Source organism: Aptenodytes forsteri, unplaced genomic scaffold (genome assembly GCF_000699145.1).
Source record: "Aptenodytes forsteri isolate BGI_AS27 unplaced genomic scaffold, ASM69914v1 Scaffold146, whole genome shotgun sequence".
NCBI lineage: Eukaryota > Metazoa > Chordata > Aves > Sphenisciformes > Spheniscidae > Aptenodytes > Aptenodytes forsteri.
In genome coordinates this window covers 7,101,188-7,118,894 of record NW_008795128.1, presented here as the reverse complement: position 1 = coordinate 7,118,894, position 17,707 = coordinate 7,101,188, and the positions used below count along the sequence as shown (strand labels likewise).

The window sequence follows — 17,707 nt, the reverse complement described above, 5'->3', positions numbered from 1 at the left end:
GTGGTTGTGACTAGCAGGGCCCCGGTGGAGGGCAGTGTGCTGCTGTGCTGCTGTGCTGCAGCGGCACTGCCAGCCCCTTGCAAAATGCAAATTCCAGCAGACACACAAAAGTAACCTCAACGGGCTTGTATTTCACATAAATCCAGTTTAATATGCCTTGTTTGCATTTTATAATGGTGATTAGTTATCAGTTGTACTGCAGTGACTCCTAAAAAACCACCTGAGTTGTGAAGCAAGTCTTCGTCATACAATACCTAGTAAAACACTCCTTTGCAGAATGTTTTATCTCAGAGCTGGAATCTAGGGCTACTTCCTCCCCCTGCACTGATTTAGGTTTGTTTTTTTTATTGCAGGCCACAAAAGTGTGGATGAAGGCAGAGTACTGAAAAATGTGATTTATTTGGATCAAATAATTTATCTACTGCTAGAATGTAAGTCAAGATGAATATAAAATTCAAACAAGACTGAAATAAGTACTTCTGACATTGTTAGAGAGAGTCTATCCTTATATGATAACAGCTTGCTTAACTTTAAATGAAAGCAAAATCTAAGCCAAAGACGAGAATTTATTTTAGTCCCTTAACAACTGATACATATAAAGAAAAAAAAAATTTGGATCACCCACACTTTAAAAAAACCCCTAACTGTAGTGTGCATGCATGCACACTCATGCACACACACAAAGTATAGGCTAATTTTCAAACAAAAGCATTTCTTCTGCTCTCTAGTGTCCCTTTACAATACATTAATTCCAGAAGTCATCACATTTTCCATTTGAGAAAGAGGCCCATTATTTTTCCAACAGCACTGGGATCTTCAAAGCTCAGAATATGGAAACTATCATATATTGTTTTCCCAGACCCTTTTTCAGGGTCTTATTTAACTGAATAAAAATTAGGTTATAAAATGGAGACACGGAAGAAATTCTTACCTACCTACATTTCCGTAAGTACTGGAACAGTGAACCTAGCATGGAGTTCAAAACATTTAGTTTTTCAATAAGGTAAATGAAATATTGTAAATGTTGTTTGAAAAGAAATGACAGAGTGTTCTGTTGGCTGCTAGAGAAAGGAAGGTCATTTTCAAGTCCCATAGAAAGTTCAAAAACACTTGCTCGTCTAGAAATATGCCTTGGAGTTAGAAAGGATCTCCCCAGAAATCTGTCTCAGAGTAACAAAATAGATTGCATCATTTCCTGATTTAAGAGAGGCCGATTCCTTAACAGTTCAACCATCTGTGAGGGAGAAGGTTGAAACGATTCCAACCCAAAGCAGTGAAACACTTTCAGCATTTTAAACGCTACAATCTCACAGCCTTTACGTGGAAAAATGATGGGCTGGAAACTATTCAAAATACTTAGTGTTCAGAGCTGGGACTTCCTGACTGGACTTGCAAATGGAAAATGCATTGCCCAGAGTGTCTAAGCATCCTTAAAGGGGTTAAATTTTCTGATTTTCCTCTCTGTCTGTTCTTCATCCAGTGCTAACTGTACTCTGGATACCATTGACACCAACCACACAACTGAAAAACAAACAGTACACCGGGGAGCTCCTGATCAAAGTCAGCAAACCTTAAAATTGCTAGTGGTTTGCAAGAAGTATGATGCAAATACAGATGCTGGTCCTTGACCTACTGGATCTACGGGAAATAATGGAAAATTTCTGAGCTTTGCTGATGTTCACCATTTTTCTCCCATACAGCAAATTGCCTGGAAGGGGAATACAAAACAAGCTCCCCTTCTAGTAAGCATGCTGATAATTCTGATCTCAGCTATCTAGCTATTGGAAACAATATTCTTGCACTCTGATCCTGCACAGAGAGACTACATATAAAACTGCCAAAGACTATTTCAGCACGTAGAAGGCCCTCATTACAGCGATCGGCAGTTGTTGATTGCAGCAATATATTACTGCAGTTGAGAAGGGCATTTTGTGCCAGTGTTGTGAACCACTTCATTTTCTTGAATTAGATGTTATTAAAATCAAGCTGACTGTACTTCTCACGTGCATTCAAAAGACCTCTGGACTTTCTCACTGCTGCTTATTTTTGATGTGAGCTAATGAGTGCAGTTCCAAAAGGACCTTCTTTATTAGTCCCTCTCCCCAAAAGATGTCAGGATTGTCTCAAGTAAACTGTTACAGTTCTTAATTGCGTAAACTGTACATAAGCATATTTATTTATTAATACATACTCATATACACATATCTAAAAAAAGAACTGTGTCATCTGACTGTTGTCCTAAGTCACTGACTCATCAGCCTGAAATAACTTCTGTTCACATGCTGTCACAACAGCATCTAATTACACCCCATGATGCCTTCAGCAGAGAAATTACTTCATTTTTCATGCACGTGATCAGTTTTTGTAAAAATGCGAATCACATTTATCATTAAAATTAAATTTTTTCTTACAGGCATTAACACAATGATTTTTGGAGGCTGTCATAAGATACAGAGGGAGAGAATCTTCTAAAATAAAGTATTGATACTGGATTTACAAATGTGGCCAAAGCTGGCAAATATTATTTAGGTTAACCTTTTTCCGTTATCCTTTCCTCTTATTTTACAAAATCTAATCAATTGGGAACTTTTATGGGATATTTCAGAACTCTAACATAAAATTGTTCAACTTAAAATTTTTAGTTGTGTCTAAGTATAAAATCCTTGTTCAAAAGGGGTAAAATTAAATTAAAAAAACCCCAAAAACAGAATGGGAAAAGAAGTGACAAATTTGGCCTGGAAGGTTCCAGATGAAGATGAAATAGTGACAAAAGGCGAGCCAGCCCATTGGCAGAAGTTATAACTTCATTTTCTTTTAAAACAAGGAAACTCCATTATATGCAGCCAAGGAATCACTGGAGATATAAGGCCTGAGAAAAGGGATGGAAATTGCCAAGGAAGGAAGCAGTTTAAAGACCTTTTCTTGTGTGGTGAATGAGCAGCTGCTAAAAGAAAATAATTAGTATCTGTACTCCACCAACAATGAAGTTCTCCGATAACAAGCAGGTAGAAAGAGAATCTTGGAAAGACCTCAATAAAGGCCAAATGTCTATGAATCTGCTTTTCAAAGAATGGTAAGTTTGCCATACTAATGAGACCATTAATTCATCTATTTTCCAACTCTCCTTAAACAGGATGCTGATGTGCTGGGAAAGCACAGCTGAAATAACCAGAATGCCAGATAGTCCCTTGTGTATAGGACCATGCAAGTTAAACACTTCTCAAGTGCTTATTTCAAATTTTGTGAGGAGGAATTGGTAACAGCCATCGGTTGTTAGATGTACTGTGACTGATACTGCAGGTGCCCGGGGAATGAGAGCTGGGAATTCCAGGCTCCATTGAATCTTAAGGTCAAGTCACCCTATCTGTTGACGCATCTTGGCCTAATCTCTGAAGTGGGGATAACAATCTGACGTGTAATGCCGTGATAAAGAAAAAGAGAGGGAGAAAAGTGAACCAAGGAGAACAGAAGGAATTTACAAAACAGAGACAAGAACTCTATTTAAAAGCCAGAACAAATCAGTATTTGATCTGATGTGACAGGACCAATAAAATTCGGTGTGGCATGCATTTTGCATACTAAATGCATACCTCCCAGGTGTTACTACCCATTTGGTGGCCAGCCAAGCAGTTGCAGAGTCAGTGATACCAGAGGCAACTTTGGAATTCTGCCCACTAGATACAAGGCACACTGAAAAGGAAACATACACATTTACTTTCTAAACAAACTCACTAATTTTTGAAACTTGCATCAGTTTGGAGAAGGCTCTTCCTTCTGATCTCCACTGTAAAGCTACTCTATATGATTTTGCACTGGTGCCCTGATTTTGAGGGACATGCCTCCCTTTGAGGGAGCTAATCAATTTACAAAGTAACAATGGCCAAACTCCAATTTAAAGCTATCTAAGACCCTGAAGTGAAGGCTCCAATCAAAAGTGGAAATGAACTGGAAGTACAAAAACCAATGAGAAAGAAGATAAGAACTAAAATAAGACAGACAACTGAAACTGAAAAAATACATGTGGGGGGTTTTTTCATCTGTTCTTTGTCACCTGATTTGAAAGCTATGATTCATTAGAAAACACAAAGCCACCAGAGGCGCTGCTGTTGCAAGCGTGAATTAAAAAGTGTGTGTTTTTAATCGTATAATGCACCTACATTACCCATCCTGTGCTTTTTCACTTTAATGAAGGAAAATGAAGCTTATTGGGTTCTCACCTGGGTAATACAGATTTTAATTGCTTCTCATGGCCTGGCCTGCAACAACAAACAGTTGAGTTTATCTACTTCTTTTATTATTATTATTTTGTAAATATACTGCTGCCAGGGGCTGAAACAGGCATGGAGGGACCTTAGGCTGGCCTGTACAACCCATTTAGAGCTGATGTTTGTGGATTTCTTGATCAAGTTAAGATTTCTTTAAAACAAAAGAAAGCAAAACACTATGGCTCACACACAACCTATGCTTGGAAAGGGAAACAGAAAAGTGCAGGATATCCAGCCAGTCAGATAACAGAGGCAAAGCTTTCAGTATATTACATGTGTTCATATTAACAAGCAAAATATCTGAGGAAAGTAACTCTTGAAGAGTAGAAGCAGTTAGGATCGCGCCAGGAACATATGCAAAGATACATACAGACTTGATACACATTTACTTGAAATTCTGATGCTAGTTGTGAAGCCTGCTCTCACCTTGAACATATGGTCCTGTTTCAGGGTGTTCTCGGACTCGAAGTGTGTACGGTTTCTTTCGGTCTGATTGTTTTAACAAATCTCGGACACGCTCATTATAGATTTCAAGAAAACTGAAGAGCAAAAAAAAAAAAAAAAAGATTTTTAAATGCACATGATTAAAAAAAAAAGAGAGAAAGCATATATTTAGAATGTAACTACATTATAGATTTCAAGAAAACTGAAGAGCAAAAAAAAAAAAAAAAAAAAGATTTTTAAATGCACATGATTAAAAAAAAAAGAGAGAAAGCATATATTTAGACAATGTAACTACCTGAATCTTACATAGATCTTTCATGATAAAGTTAATGAATTCATTTTCATTATCTCTGTTACTGTCTCTTCCCACGCAGTGCACGTAGAAAGAACTCATAGTAGCAAATACCCAAGAAGCAAGAGGCATTCAGTATTTTATTTAAAAATTCATAAAACATGCTTTTTTAACACTAGTGAGTTCAAATTCCAAAATTTCCAAACATAATACTTCATTAGATCAATGGGAACAATGATTAAGAATCAAATGTAGGATTATGGCTCAAATTTAAGAGTTAAACAAACAGGAAGTAAATTTTTAATGCACTATTTCAGCTGCCTATACAAAAGTGAACAGACAGCATCCAAAGAACTATACTGAGATAGAAAACTAAAACCAACACTTTCTCATCCTTCCTCTGTGTTCTCCTCCTTGTTCCAAAATTATCATCATCTGAGAAAACAGAAACAAAATAAACTAGTCTTTGCTTTGTTTGATTACAGGAATATGTTGTTGAAAGCATTCATAGCATTGCCTAAAACAATGAGACACTTACCTGACCTTTACTCTGCAAGATGCTGCCTGGTCTGAGTAATCATCCTGCCTTGAAAAGAGGCCCTGCACAAACCAGAAGTTTATGTAAATTTTAAATCCATCAAGAAAATCTAACCATGCAAATGCAAGTGAAATAAAAAGTAAGTACCTCACATATACGAGGTGTCAGCCCAATGGATGCCTTCAAATAATAAACAAAAAAAATATTAAACCATATACTTGCTATCACTCTTGCAAAACTTTTTAAAATAAGAGCCAAGTTATAAGAAAAGGACAAAATCATAGTGCAGCATTAAAGTAATGACTGTATGGTAGATTACAACACAAACCACTCTGGAGTGTAGTTCAGAACAGCATGGCAATGCTCTACTACTCCATCTGAAGCATCTTGCACATGAAACACTGCAGGGACTCATGTGCTGTGTAATGTCAGCTGTCTTAGCTTCAGTGCAAATGCTATTTATAGCAAAAGTCATTTTAGAGCAACTTATACAGTATCGATGAGAAGTTTAGAGGCTTGGGTTAAATCCAAGAGCTGTTTGATGTAAAGATACTGGACATGCCTATGTCAGAGGTGTTGCAGTCTAGATGAAGCCAGTTCAACACTGAAACTACTTTGATTGGTCATGAATATTTTGGTTTTTCTATTTTTATTTCTTATGCTATGGCATCACAGAGCTTGGAACAGCTTTATGTTCTAGATTTATAAATCTGGTCTCTCAGAAAGAACAGGATATGGGCTGCTAACAGTACCCAAACTAGCCAATTTAAACTTTGCCCAAACAGTCTACATGGCACTGAAGTAATGGTGTGTTTTTATGTGATGAACTGTTCTTCTGACATGAGTGCTCACACTTTAGTGATCGCAGTGCCAACACATCCTGAGAAAGACTCTCAGGCTTAGCTGGAATCTGCTTGCTGAATAGCATGAAAGGCTTTTAGAAGGCACACTTGAAATGGTGTTGGGGGGAGAAATTCCAGGTTCATCAAGTGGACCACTGTGGACAAAAGTTCAGTTTATACCACACACTTGTTCCTTCCTAGTTTTGAACACTGTTTCACAGTGAATACATGTTATTAAAGATCAGATCAAAGCATGATTCCATTGGAGAAAGAAATCACTTTGTAAGCCAGACATCTCTTAGAAACACTACAGCTAGAAATTTCCTTGGAAAAAAATAATGATAATTTCAAGATGTGGCCATTCTGAATTGCTAAGATATTTTCAAAATAATGTAATACAAATACCCTAGTTTGTCAGCCATTAACCCCAATTTTAACAATTCTTCAGGCTTTTATGGAGTTAAGCTGGATTTAGAATAAAATGAATGGAGAAACAGATCATGATTTAACAAAATCCTATTGCTGATGTCTATGGGGAAAATAAAATTTTAAAAATCCAAACTCTTGTCAAAAGCACAAACCATGCCAGAACAGTCTTTTTCTTATCTTCAGGGTTTGAACAAATTTTACCCTTATTTCACCTTAAAAATTGAATCCCATGAGTGTAGGAAATAGTGATCCACTCACGCAAATTGTTAAATAAAATTTTTCTTTTTTAGGGGCATGTTTCACCAACAGACAAGAGTATTTATGGATAGAGATCAAATTGCCTTGTGTTGCAGCAGAACACTGGAAATCCTCAACTGACTCCATCAATCTGAGTACCAAGATTAAAATGCACTTTAAGTGGTTCCTGGTAGACATGAATCTTAAAATGTAACAGCTTCTGCAAACACCATTCAAATAGATTTCAAAACTGGAAGTGAAGCAAGTGTTAGTTTCCACAGGCCAAAGGATAACTTCTGCAACAGACAAATGTCTCAAGTAGATAATGAAGCCTGTTACAAAAGTATTCCTGTGAATTGTATCCAGTTTTATTTGTGAAAGTAATTTAATTTCAGCATAGCTCAGACTGCCAAAAAATTCTATGACAATGAATACTTTCTATTATCTCCAGCTATACGTTTCTAAAAAACAGAACTATTCAGGGGTATAGATTTTTTTTTTTGTCCTCTAACATGGCAATAAAATTCATACATAGTAAGATGAAGGTTATCTAAAATAAATATTTAAACTACACCATATTTTCTAGTATTTTTAGCTGATGCTATACTATTTGCCTAAATATAAAGGCTTAACTCTCATTTATATATGTAAATACCAAATAAAACATACATAAGCATTCTGCTCAACAAGCACCATAATCACAGTTTAAAAATAAAGCGATGTTTCTGCTGGACATTCTGCCCTCAACCCTAAGTGTAAAATGAATGGTGTAACTCACAGGTGTTCCCATCATTGTGTAAGTTTTTCCTGAACCTGTCTGTCCATATGCAAAGAGGCAGATGTTGTATCCTCTAAATGCACCTGACAACACAGAAGTGCCAAGATCCTGGAACACCTGTAAAGACCAAAAGAAACAAAACAGTCCATGAATAGTATGCCTCCCTATAAACACTCTGCATTACTTGTGGATCTTGCAGCTTTAATAACTCCATGGGAACAAGGATCTTCACAGTATTTGTCTTTTTGATTTATCAGACACAATGATAAGCGTCCAGCATTCACTTGTTAGATCTTCCTCCAGATGCTGGTATGCCAAGCACAGTGCTGACACCGAGCAGTAGTGTTTAATGGTGCTTCCCTGCCTGCTACCTCTTATTTTATACTTGGATTGTATGAATTCTTGAGGATCTCACCCATCCCAAGTTTTTACAGTCCTCAGCATAAAGACAGAAAGGCATGATCAAGGCTCTTTGACGCAATGACATTAAGATAAGCATTAGGCATCAGAACTACAGGTCAAAAGCAAAGCAAAGTCTAACCCATAGCCTGCAAGCAGACCTCATTCAAGCGATACTTATATCTGACCCCTCTGATCAGTAAGTGACACCACCAAAGACTAAATGCTTTCTTTTCTGTTCATACCACACACACAGTGATATATCGCCTTCTGCTCATCGTAACACAGAGCCAGGAACTGTTACCACCAAATCAGTGTCAGCCTCTAGGGGCTTCCAAAGCTTGCACTGGTCCCACTGTGGCTGCAAAAGTTGGACCATCACAGCCAGGCTACCCATACAGCAAGATCTGAACATTCCTTGTGCTTTCCCTGTTCCTTTTTTGGAGACACAGCTGCCCCACATTGTGACTATGTTCTCAGCACATCAAAGCCTTGCCATAGACCAGCTGAAAGGACACCTGGTAAGGTTTGCTAGGAAATGCATAATGGATCAAAAGGTTCCGGTAGGCATGCTGCCAACCCCTCAGCACAGCTTTGGCCTTTCAAAAGAAATGTTACAAGTATTAATGGTTTTGCCATTCACACAGAAAACTAGCTAGTATATATAGAGATGCATGCGATTTCAGTGTTTCACTGCTGTGAAACCTCATCCACTGCCAGGTCATTTGCATCTCCAACGGACAGATAAATGTACTAAACCTGATATAAAAATCAATAGTAAAACATATTTCATAGATATCACCACTTTACCTAAACTGCCCAGAAAAGAGATTAAAAATCCTCTCCTAAGACTTTGGTTTTCAGATCATACTTCAACTCAAACTGAGACAAGATGCTAATTTCTAGCTGAAGAATCAATAGTATTCTCATTTGGCAGAATTTAGCTACCCCTGCCCGTATTCGTAAGGGTATGTCAGAGCATTCGTAAGCATGTCAGAGCATCTACCTCATTAGGATTATCAGATCAAGGAACTTTTCCATTCAAAGAGTAACAGTGAAAGTCATAAACAAAACACATGGACACAAATGTAATAGACAAGGGATAACAGAGACAGTGACAAACTTTCCAGTCACTACTGGACAGGCCATTAAGAAACTGAAGCATAGTTGGAGAGGGACTTTTCCATTCAAAGAGTAACAGTGAAAGTCATAAACAAAACACATGGACACAAATGTAATAGACAAGGGATAACAGAGACAGTGACAAACTTTCCAGTCACTACTGGACAGGCCATTAAGAAACTGAAGCATAGCTTTGGAGAGGGCCAACCTGGACTTCATGCCAGCTACCAGGGAGACTGGGGGAGTAAATTCAGGTCAGCAACTGAAGTCAACCTTAGGTAATATGTCACCCACATCTATGGTGCCAGCAACTGGAGCAAGTAGGAGTCTAAGTGCCAGCAACTAGAGCGGGACTATGTGTCACAGGGTCTACGTCCCAGCTACTAGGGGGATTGGAGCAGTGCGAGGGTCTCTGTCAGCAGCTGGAGAGGGGACCATGGGTCCCAGGGCCTGTATTCCAGGTGCCAGCTACTGGGGTGGCTGAGGTGAAGCAAATGAGGGTCTCGGCATCAGCACCTGGAGCAGGGAAGCGCTGCCCACAGGGCCTGCGTGCCAGCTACTGGCATGGAAGGTCAGGGGCGGAGAGGGGGCTGGAGTGCTGAGATGCATCAGGGTGGGGGTGTGTAATTTGCTAGCAGATTTCAAACTGGACAAGCTGGTGAGCAGGAGGCCCAGAGTCCAGGCAGGAATATTAAATGGGAGTAGAGCTCGTGCTGATAGTCAAGGGATTCAGGGCAGAGGTGCTTCTGAGCATACGCACATTTGCTAGTGAGCAGCAAGCTGGGCTATCAGGCAAGTAGAAGACATGTAGAGTAGTTAAGAGGGCTCAGGGTCCAGGCAAAGTTATTAGATAGGCAGAAGGCCCATGTTTGTATCTGAGGGATCTGCTCTCCAGACTTGGAGAGCAAAGGTGTGTGTGTTTTCACTATTAAACTTCAATCCTGATCAGCTGGATAGGAAGAAGGGGACATGGCTTTCTATGCTTGTTTCATGTGTGTGCTGGCAGTGTTATATGTGGGTGTTGTTGAAGGCAGTGCCTTCTGGGACCATCTGTGTAGGCAGCTGCATCAGTGTCCTGCACCCTCTGTCCTTGTCAGTATTTGTGTTTTTGGCATACACGCTGAGACTCATTATTGGTTGAAATTGCAAAGGGGAAAGCAGTTGCCCTGTCCGTCAGTGTGGGATGGAGAGACCTTCAGGTGTCCAGGCACACAGGGCTGGCCTCCAGGGGCTGGGCAAGAGGAATCCCCCAGGTCCTGGAGTCCACGGGAGGCAGTAGCCTTATACATCCCTTAACTGTAACAAGTTTATTATTGGAAACAACTTATCTATGGTCTTGAACAATTAGACCAAAGCCAAAAGTCCAGAATACACACTGAGAACTAGTAATTCACTTGCAGCACATCTGGCTAGTAATTCCTCACCAAGGACAATGTGCCATAAGAAGGTCAACTTTTATGGACAGGAAGGAAAAAAAAAGTAATACTTTTAGCAAAATAAATCTATAGCGTGTAGTTGATGAATGAGTGAACAAATAACTGACATATTAGCACGATGGTTAAAAGTTATGCTGAAGAGGCCAATCTACCACTTTGACCTAATAAACAAACATGCCCAAATTTAAAAAAATTATCACACGACTTTTACAAATATCAGTACAAATAAAGGCATGGATACACATTATTTGCCATCACAGAGGTTTAGAATCTGTATAAAAAACCCAGAAGTGCACAAAAAGACAGAGAAGGAGCTTAAGAAATGAATGGTAGAGAAGAAAGCTACTGAGAAACACTTAGAAATGTCAATTTTAAGGTGACACTATGGAAGGAAAGTGCATAGTTTAAGAGAAGAGGAGAAGAGGGAAGTTTACCCCCAGGATTTTAATAGCCTGAGCATTAGCATCAAAGGGGACTTAAAAAAGGACTAGGCAAAAAATTGGAAGACAGCTAAGAAAGCTATACGTTCTAAGTGCCAGGCAAAAGAAAAATGAAAAAACAGAACAACAATTACAAAGCAGTTTCTGAACTTTGTAGGCAAGGAGGAAAAGTTGCATTTGATATGGTAAAGGGGAAAAGAAAGTTTCTTCCTTCCAGCAGCAGAATGGGGTTACCACTAGAAACCTCTCTCAGAGCCGTTACAGAAGTGGTGCTTCTGTTACCCACTTCAGACACAAATGTTTCCCAATTCCACAACCAGAACTGAGAGAAAATTGTTCCTTATAAATCTAGTACATACTGGAAAGTATAAAATAAGATCACAGGCAGCACTTTGTCCATGAGACTTCCTTTCCCAGTTGTGGGAAAATGTAACTACAAGGATTAGGCTGGGGGTTGGGTTTTCTTGGATGTTGCTTGTAGCAGTGTTTCAACATCTGTTTTTATATCCCTTCATCTATGGGAGCCCCACTTAAAAATAATAATTGAATAAATCTATGAAACTGTGCAATTAGCCCTGTTGCTTTTATTTTACTTGATCAGTGGGATTCAGTGGGTCTGACTGCAATGGGGTTTCTTACATGAAGAAGGTCTGCAGAAATTGGCCCTGCGATCACTTTTACGACATGTTCCGAGTCTTCCATTGCTCCTGATTTACTGTTTTTGTTTTAGTAACCCGATTGCATTTGGCCACATGTAGACAGTATGCAATGCATCCCTATACTGTCCCAGCATAGTTTCTGCTTCTGAACTGAGAGTCACTGTTTGTTCCAGTGACTCAGCGATAGTCATGTCAATCTTCTAACTAAAGAGGCAGCCACGGGTAACAGCCAGAGCTGAACAGCACACCACATTTGACCATAAGCATGCCACTGCTTTAGAGCACGGTGATAAACATAGAGCAAGCTACATGCTAAACATGATGATTCTGAAGTTTCTCCTTTCAGTAATGCTGATGCACTCCCTCTAGTCTCAGTGAAGAAGGAGGTCAGCACCATATTTACAACATCATATAACAGATTAACCCGTTTTTCTTCAATAAAGATATTTGGGAAAGCATCTGAGCATTAACAGCAGCAATGCAAATCACTGTAGCCAATTCTTGGCAGGAGTCATCAATCAGCACAGGATATAAGTCAAGTTCCTTGACATTGTACAGCCCATAGATCAGTCTCATGAGTTCAGAAATCTGTTTAACTAATTTATTTTACTTTTGTTTGTTGTAAACCAATGTTTACAGTAAATCTATAACACTGACCCAGGACAAGCCAAGAGCTCACAACTCAAATGAGCATGCAGGCCAATAAAGACTCACCAGTTACACCAAACTGCAACTACTGGCTTTATATGTAATCCCCACCCTCGTGTCTCCTGCAATTCTCTCGCAGATACTTCAGCACCCACCACTCCTCCACTGCTTCCTGCGATCCTCTTGTGTATCTTCACATCCACTCTCAGCTGTCCTTGATCCAGAGCTGGGACACAAGGTGTACTGCTTTGGGGAGGAGGATATGACTGACCAGTCAGAACATGGGACACTGCCAACTGCTCCAGCAGCTGCCAGCTACTAGTGGAGATGCATACAAGCCTTGCACCAAGTACCAGCTGATTCTCAGCTCTGGCAGGCCACAAAGAAATTCCCTGTAATTTAAATCTGTGTCATGAACTGCATGTCATACAGCCTTTTAAAAGATGGAAGAATGGCACCCTCTTCCAAATGTCTTTTGTGCTACTAAACAGTCATTGTCTTCCTCCTGCCCACTCTGCCTGCCCCCTGCACCCCAACTTCCAGAAATTCCCTCCTCTCTGCACTCCCAGCTTTTCCACTTTGCTGCTTACTATTCACTTAGATATCAGAATCCTCCAAGACTGCAAAGCAAAATGATCATAACATAATTCTTGAGCCACCTAACCTGTTTGCCTAAGGCCTTCCTCTTAGCATTGTGCTCCCATGTGAATTCTCCAGTGAACACAACTTTCCCTCAGTAGAGGCACCATTAGGATCTCTTCCCTACCTGGTTGGCACACAAAACTTGTAGGAACCTAATATCAGAGACTGCTACCCCTCCTTCAAATTTAGTTCAGCCTAGCCAGTTTGTTCAAGAATTATTGGGAAACATGGGCCAAAACCAGACAGCCACTGTAAAATTGTATTTCTTCAGAAAATCAGGATAAGAGATTTCAGTTACTACCAATTCAGTAGAGACTAAGATTTCACCAGCTAATTTTCCTGTAGATTCTGCTTGCTCTGAACATGCTCCAGCTCACAAGGTGAGGACTTTCACCCAGAGTCCAAACCGGACTGCCATGGGCCAGGACATCTCTAAGACAGGACACTTAAATTCAGAGCAGAAGAAAGAGAAAGTTCCTCCTGTGTGAGTGGCTCGATGATTTTCAGTAGCTAGGAATGTGAACATAAGGAGGAGGAAAGAATCTGATCTTAATTCAAGATGACAAGAGACAGATCTGAAGACTGATAGAAGACTGGGGAACAGCTGGATAAAATAACAACCACTGAGAACCAGTAATACTGAAAGGAAGGAATGAGAAGAGCGTGGGACCGATAAGAGGCTCTGAATAAGAAGAGGGTGATGGAGTCAAACTGGACAGAGTTAAGGGAGGAAAGGTGGGACTAGTATCCACTGGGAAAAACAAATCAGTGGGAAAAAGATTGAGTTTGGAAGCCAAAGCACAGGAAACCATTGGGTTGGGCTGATACGGAGGACAAAGAACAGGGACAAGTGTGAAAGGCAGATGTTTGTAGATCTGGCATCCAGAGGGTAAGATTTTGGGGCAAACTGAATGGGATTGGAGTCAAGTAGTATAAAGAAAAGGACTAAGAAATGACAGGATGCGTTATGTTGAAGTAATAGGAGCAAGGCGAGCCTGTGACCACTTCCCTTCAGAGTATCAACACTAAATAAATTCAGGAATTTTGCATGGCTCATTGTACACAGAAGTGGCCTAAAACCAGCTTGCATACTCCACGTCAGTTTAGAAACCTGTACTTCACATGGTAGAACCTCTTACAACAGGGATAAATGCAGGCTAGAGAAGTATCTTGATTCTATGCTAGTTTCCTCGTTAAGAGCTGTTTTTCTTTCTGAAGGCTCATAATGGATCTTTGAGAGTTATTAATTGATCTAAGTATCAGAAAACAAAATCTTCACAAAGTGGCAAGCCTTCAGGATAGCAACACTAGCAATGTCATCTGGACATTGAAGCTGGAATTTTAGAATAACTGCATTTTACTTCTAGCTCTGTTGTTGAAACTTTTGTATGACATTGTGCAACTCATTTAACATTTTAATTGTTCAATTTTCCTACAGATAAAGTAGGAATAATGCTATCCATTAATAGAAAATTGTGGGATGTTTTCACTAGTGTTCATAAAATTCCTTGCGATCTTGGCTTAAATTGCTCTGGATGTTCTAACTGTGCAAATTATTGTGCTTGCTCTGTCTCCATATACATTGGACTGTCTGAAAGAAGAACATCTGACACTGAAGTCCCAGTTAAGCAAAGCTTTGTTACATTTACTCTCTATTAAATACAAACAGCTACTTAGACGCTTCAATTCAAATGTTTCGAATCAGTCCTTTTTGAATTGGGCCTTGAGAGAAGACGTATTGTTACAAACAAAATTGGGTAACTCTGGAAACAATGCCATAACCTTATGATGATAATGAATGAGAATTTTAAAAATTATTTACTGAAATCCTACTAAAAGCTGATTTGTACTGTTTTGTGTTTATTCTTTCTGGTAAATTACCTTCTTTCCTTTTGTGAAGATAAATTACAATTCATTTTATTAAATATAGTCCCAATTTAGTCAGAAAAGCTTCTTTGTTTTAGTGTACTGCAGAAAAAAAAAATGGAGAAGTGAAGCACAGCAATGAATTTATGGCTTGTTTAAAAATAAAGGAGTGTAATTGAAATCAAAGCTTTTTCTATGCTAATATCAGAGACATTAGTCCAAATACCCATCAGCATCAACAGCCGCAGACTATACAAAAAGTACTATAATTAATCATTCTGGACATATGTACTAACATATTTCATGATATAATGAATCCAATAATGGTTTTTGTTGATCATGAGGAAAAGAAAAAAAGGAAAAAAAAGTATCCTTCTGGGATTCTTCCAAGTCTCACTTTTGAAATGAAACTTCAGGAAGATAAGGTTTTTCAATGAACACAAGTTGGCTATGGCTTCCTGCAGAGAACACGCCATTTGGCCAAGACGACTATGTCTTCCCTGCATGGCTGCTCTACGTGATTGGCACTGTTTGGTTTGTTCCATGCAAGAATACTTCTTTCAACAAAGCCTTAACTGGCTTTGCTACGCCATGTTCCTGCACTTGCCCAGCTGTATCTGGTCCACATCCCATGGTGATCTGTGAAACATCCTAATTTATTATCTGTCAACTGTCCTAATAGTAGAAAAAACATGCCTTTCTGAAGTTATGAGAGGGCATTAAGACAACTGTTATCATTCAAGGTACTTTGCTGGCATGCTCACTACAAAGTGGCCAGGTTCCAGCTCAAATCTAACAAATCCTGAATTGTACAAGTTAGTCCTCATTACAGGACTTTCAGCACAGATGAGAGAAAGGAAAAGGTTTGGTTTAAAATGTAGCCAAAATGTCCTAATCGCGCAGCTCAGGCATACCAAAATGCTGTCCAAGTTGTTGCAATATGAACATATTTGGGGTTGAAACTGGTTTATATTAGATAAGAATCATCTGTTTCAAGTATAACAGATCACTTAAACATTTCAAAACCTATTTCAATGCTCCATAAGAAATACTTCAGAGAGTCTAAATATTTGCAGAACAGGTAAGTTAAGCTGCTCACTGTGAAATCTTACATAAGAAGTTGTACAGTTGTGTAACTGTATGTATATGCTTATAGAAAGATTTCAACAGGAATCCTGCCCTTAAGAAACCATAGTGGAACGTATAAAAAAAGAAGACTTATATATTAAGGCACAAGGCTTACCAACTCAAGCAGCAATCTAAGTTTTATGACTCAGTCCTCTCAGACAAATAAGGCACAAGGCTTAGAAACTCTTAAGCAGCAATCTAAGTTTTATGACTCAGTCCTAACTCAGACAAAGAATCACAGAACTTAATTTCTGAAAATTACAGTATTAGTAATTTGCCCTTGTCCATACTAGAAAACCAGACCATTTTAACTGAATTGTGTTTTTTAAAAACAATTTAAGGTTTACAGATTTATGCGCCAAGGAGGCTACTTCTACTATCATTCAGTTAAAAATATAATTATATTCAGTTTGATCTTACCTGTTTTCTTGATGATTTTTTGAAACCATTTGTACAATTCATATGCTTATACCCTTTAAACACAAACTTTTTTAATCCTCTTCAGTTATACTACCAGACTGAAATATAAATTGCACTTGGGCACATCAGATACGCAATTGCTACTCAGGCAAAGTTCAGAGCCTTGGGCAGTACAAGTGCAAGCTGCAACAGTTAATGCGGGAAACTTGGAAGATCCTGGCCCAGCAGTGCTGAAGGACCTTGTGATCATCAACGGCTTGAACTGTTACACCATCTTTCTGAAGCAGAGAAATGATTTCCTAAATGCATAGCCAGTGCAGTGGAGTACCGGTGACTTGCTCAACGTCTTTCTCCTCTTTCTGTCTTTCCCTCTCCCTCAATTAGCATCATTTCTTTTCAGCTAAGCTGTTTCAACAAACCTCCAGAGCAAAATCTTGTAGTCTTACAAAATTCCACATCACGCAAGGAAAACTACTGTTCTAGTAAAGAATAACAGACTCAAATCAAATGCTCCATAAGCCTGGGGTTGGTATTAACAGCCCTGACAAATGCCTTTAAGTGTCTATTAGGTGGTAGACTATTTAATTACAAAAAGTTAAATTCCTTGCCTCCCTCTTCAAATAAATTAATTTTTCAAATTAAAAAAGTTTTAAAATCATTTTAGGATTCTATTCTCATTCAAAGTTGTTTTAAAGACAAAAAAAAGTCACTCTTAACAGTTTATGTATCTCAAGTCCAGCACCTTAAGTCTGGAATCACAAGGTCAAATCTACCATTGGCAATCATGCCGAAGGGAACGCTTCTGTGTGGGATAAATGTGCCTGCTTCCCATCAATTTATGCTGCTTTCCTTTTTCTCCTCTGATTTGCACACCAGCTTTTTTAATTTGGTCACTATGTATTACCTGTGAGCATCAACAGGATATTTTTAGTCAATTCTAATAGAATAGAATCATAGAATCATAGAATCATTGAGGTTGGAAAAGACCTCTAAGATCATCGAGTCCAACCGTCAACCCAACACCACCATGCCCACTAAACCATGTCCCTAAGTGCCTCATCTACACGTCTTTTAAATACCTCCAGGGATGGGGACTCCACCACTTCCCTGGGCAGCCTGTTC

The 17,707-nt window shown here is 39.1% G+C and overlaps 1 protein-coding gene across 1 annotated transcript in view; it reads right to left on the bottom strand.

Annotated features, from left to right (window-relative positions):
* The window catches only part of STARD9 (StAR related lipid transfer domain containing 9), a 109,170-nt gene that overhangs the window by 56,839 nt on the left and 34,624 nt on the right, over nucleotides 1-17,707 (bottom strand). Inside the window, exons 4-7 of the mRNA XM_009277570.1 lie at nucleotides 7,826-7,942; nucleotides 5,687-5,719; nucleotides 5,540-5,601; nucleotides 4,692-4,804 (exon numbers count right to left, since the gene is read on the bottom strand). Coding sequence (XP_009275845.1) covers nucleotides 4,692-4,804; nucleotides 5,540-5,601; nucleotides 5,687-5,719; nucleotides 7,826-7,942 — 325 coding nt within the window. The remainder of the gene's footprint in view (nucleotides 1-4,691; nucleotides 4,805-5,539; nucleotides 5,602-5,686; nucleotides 5,720-7,825; nucleotides 7,943-17,707) is intronic.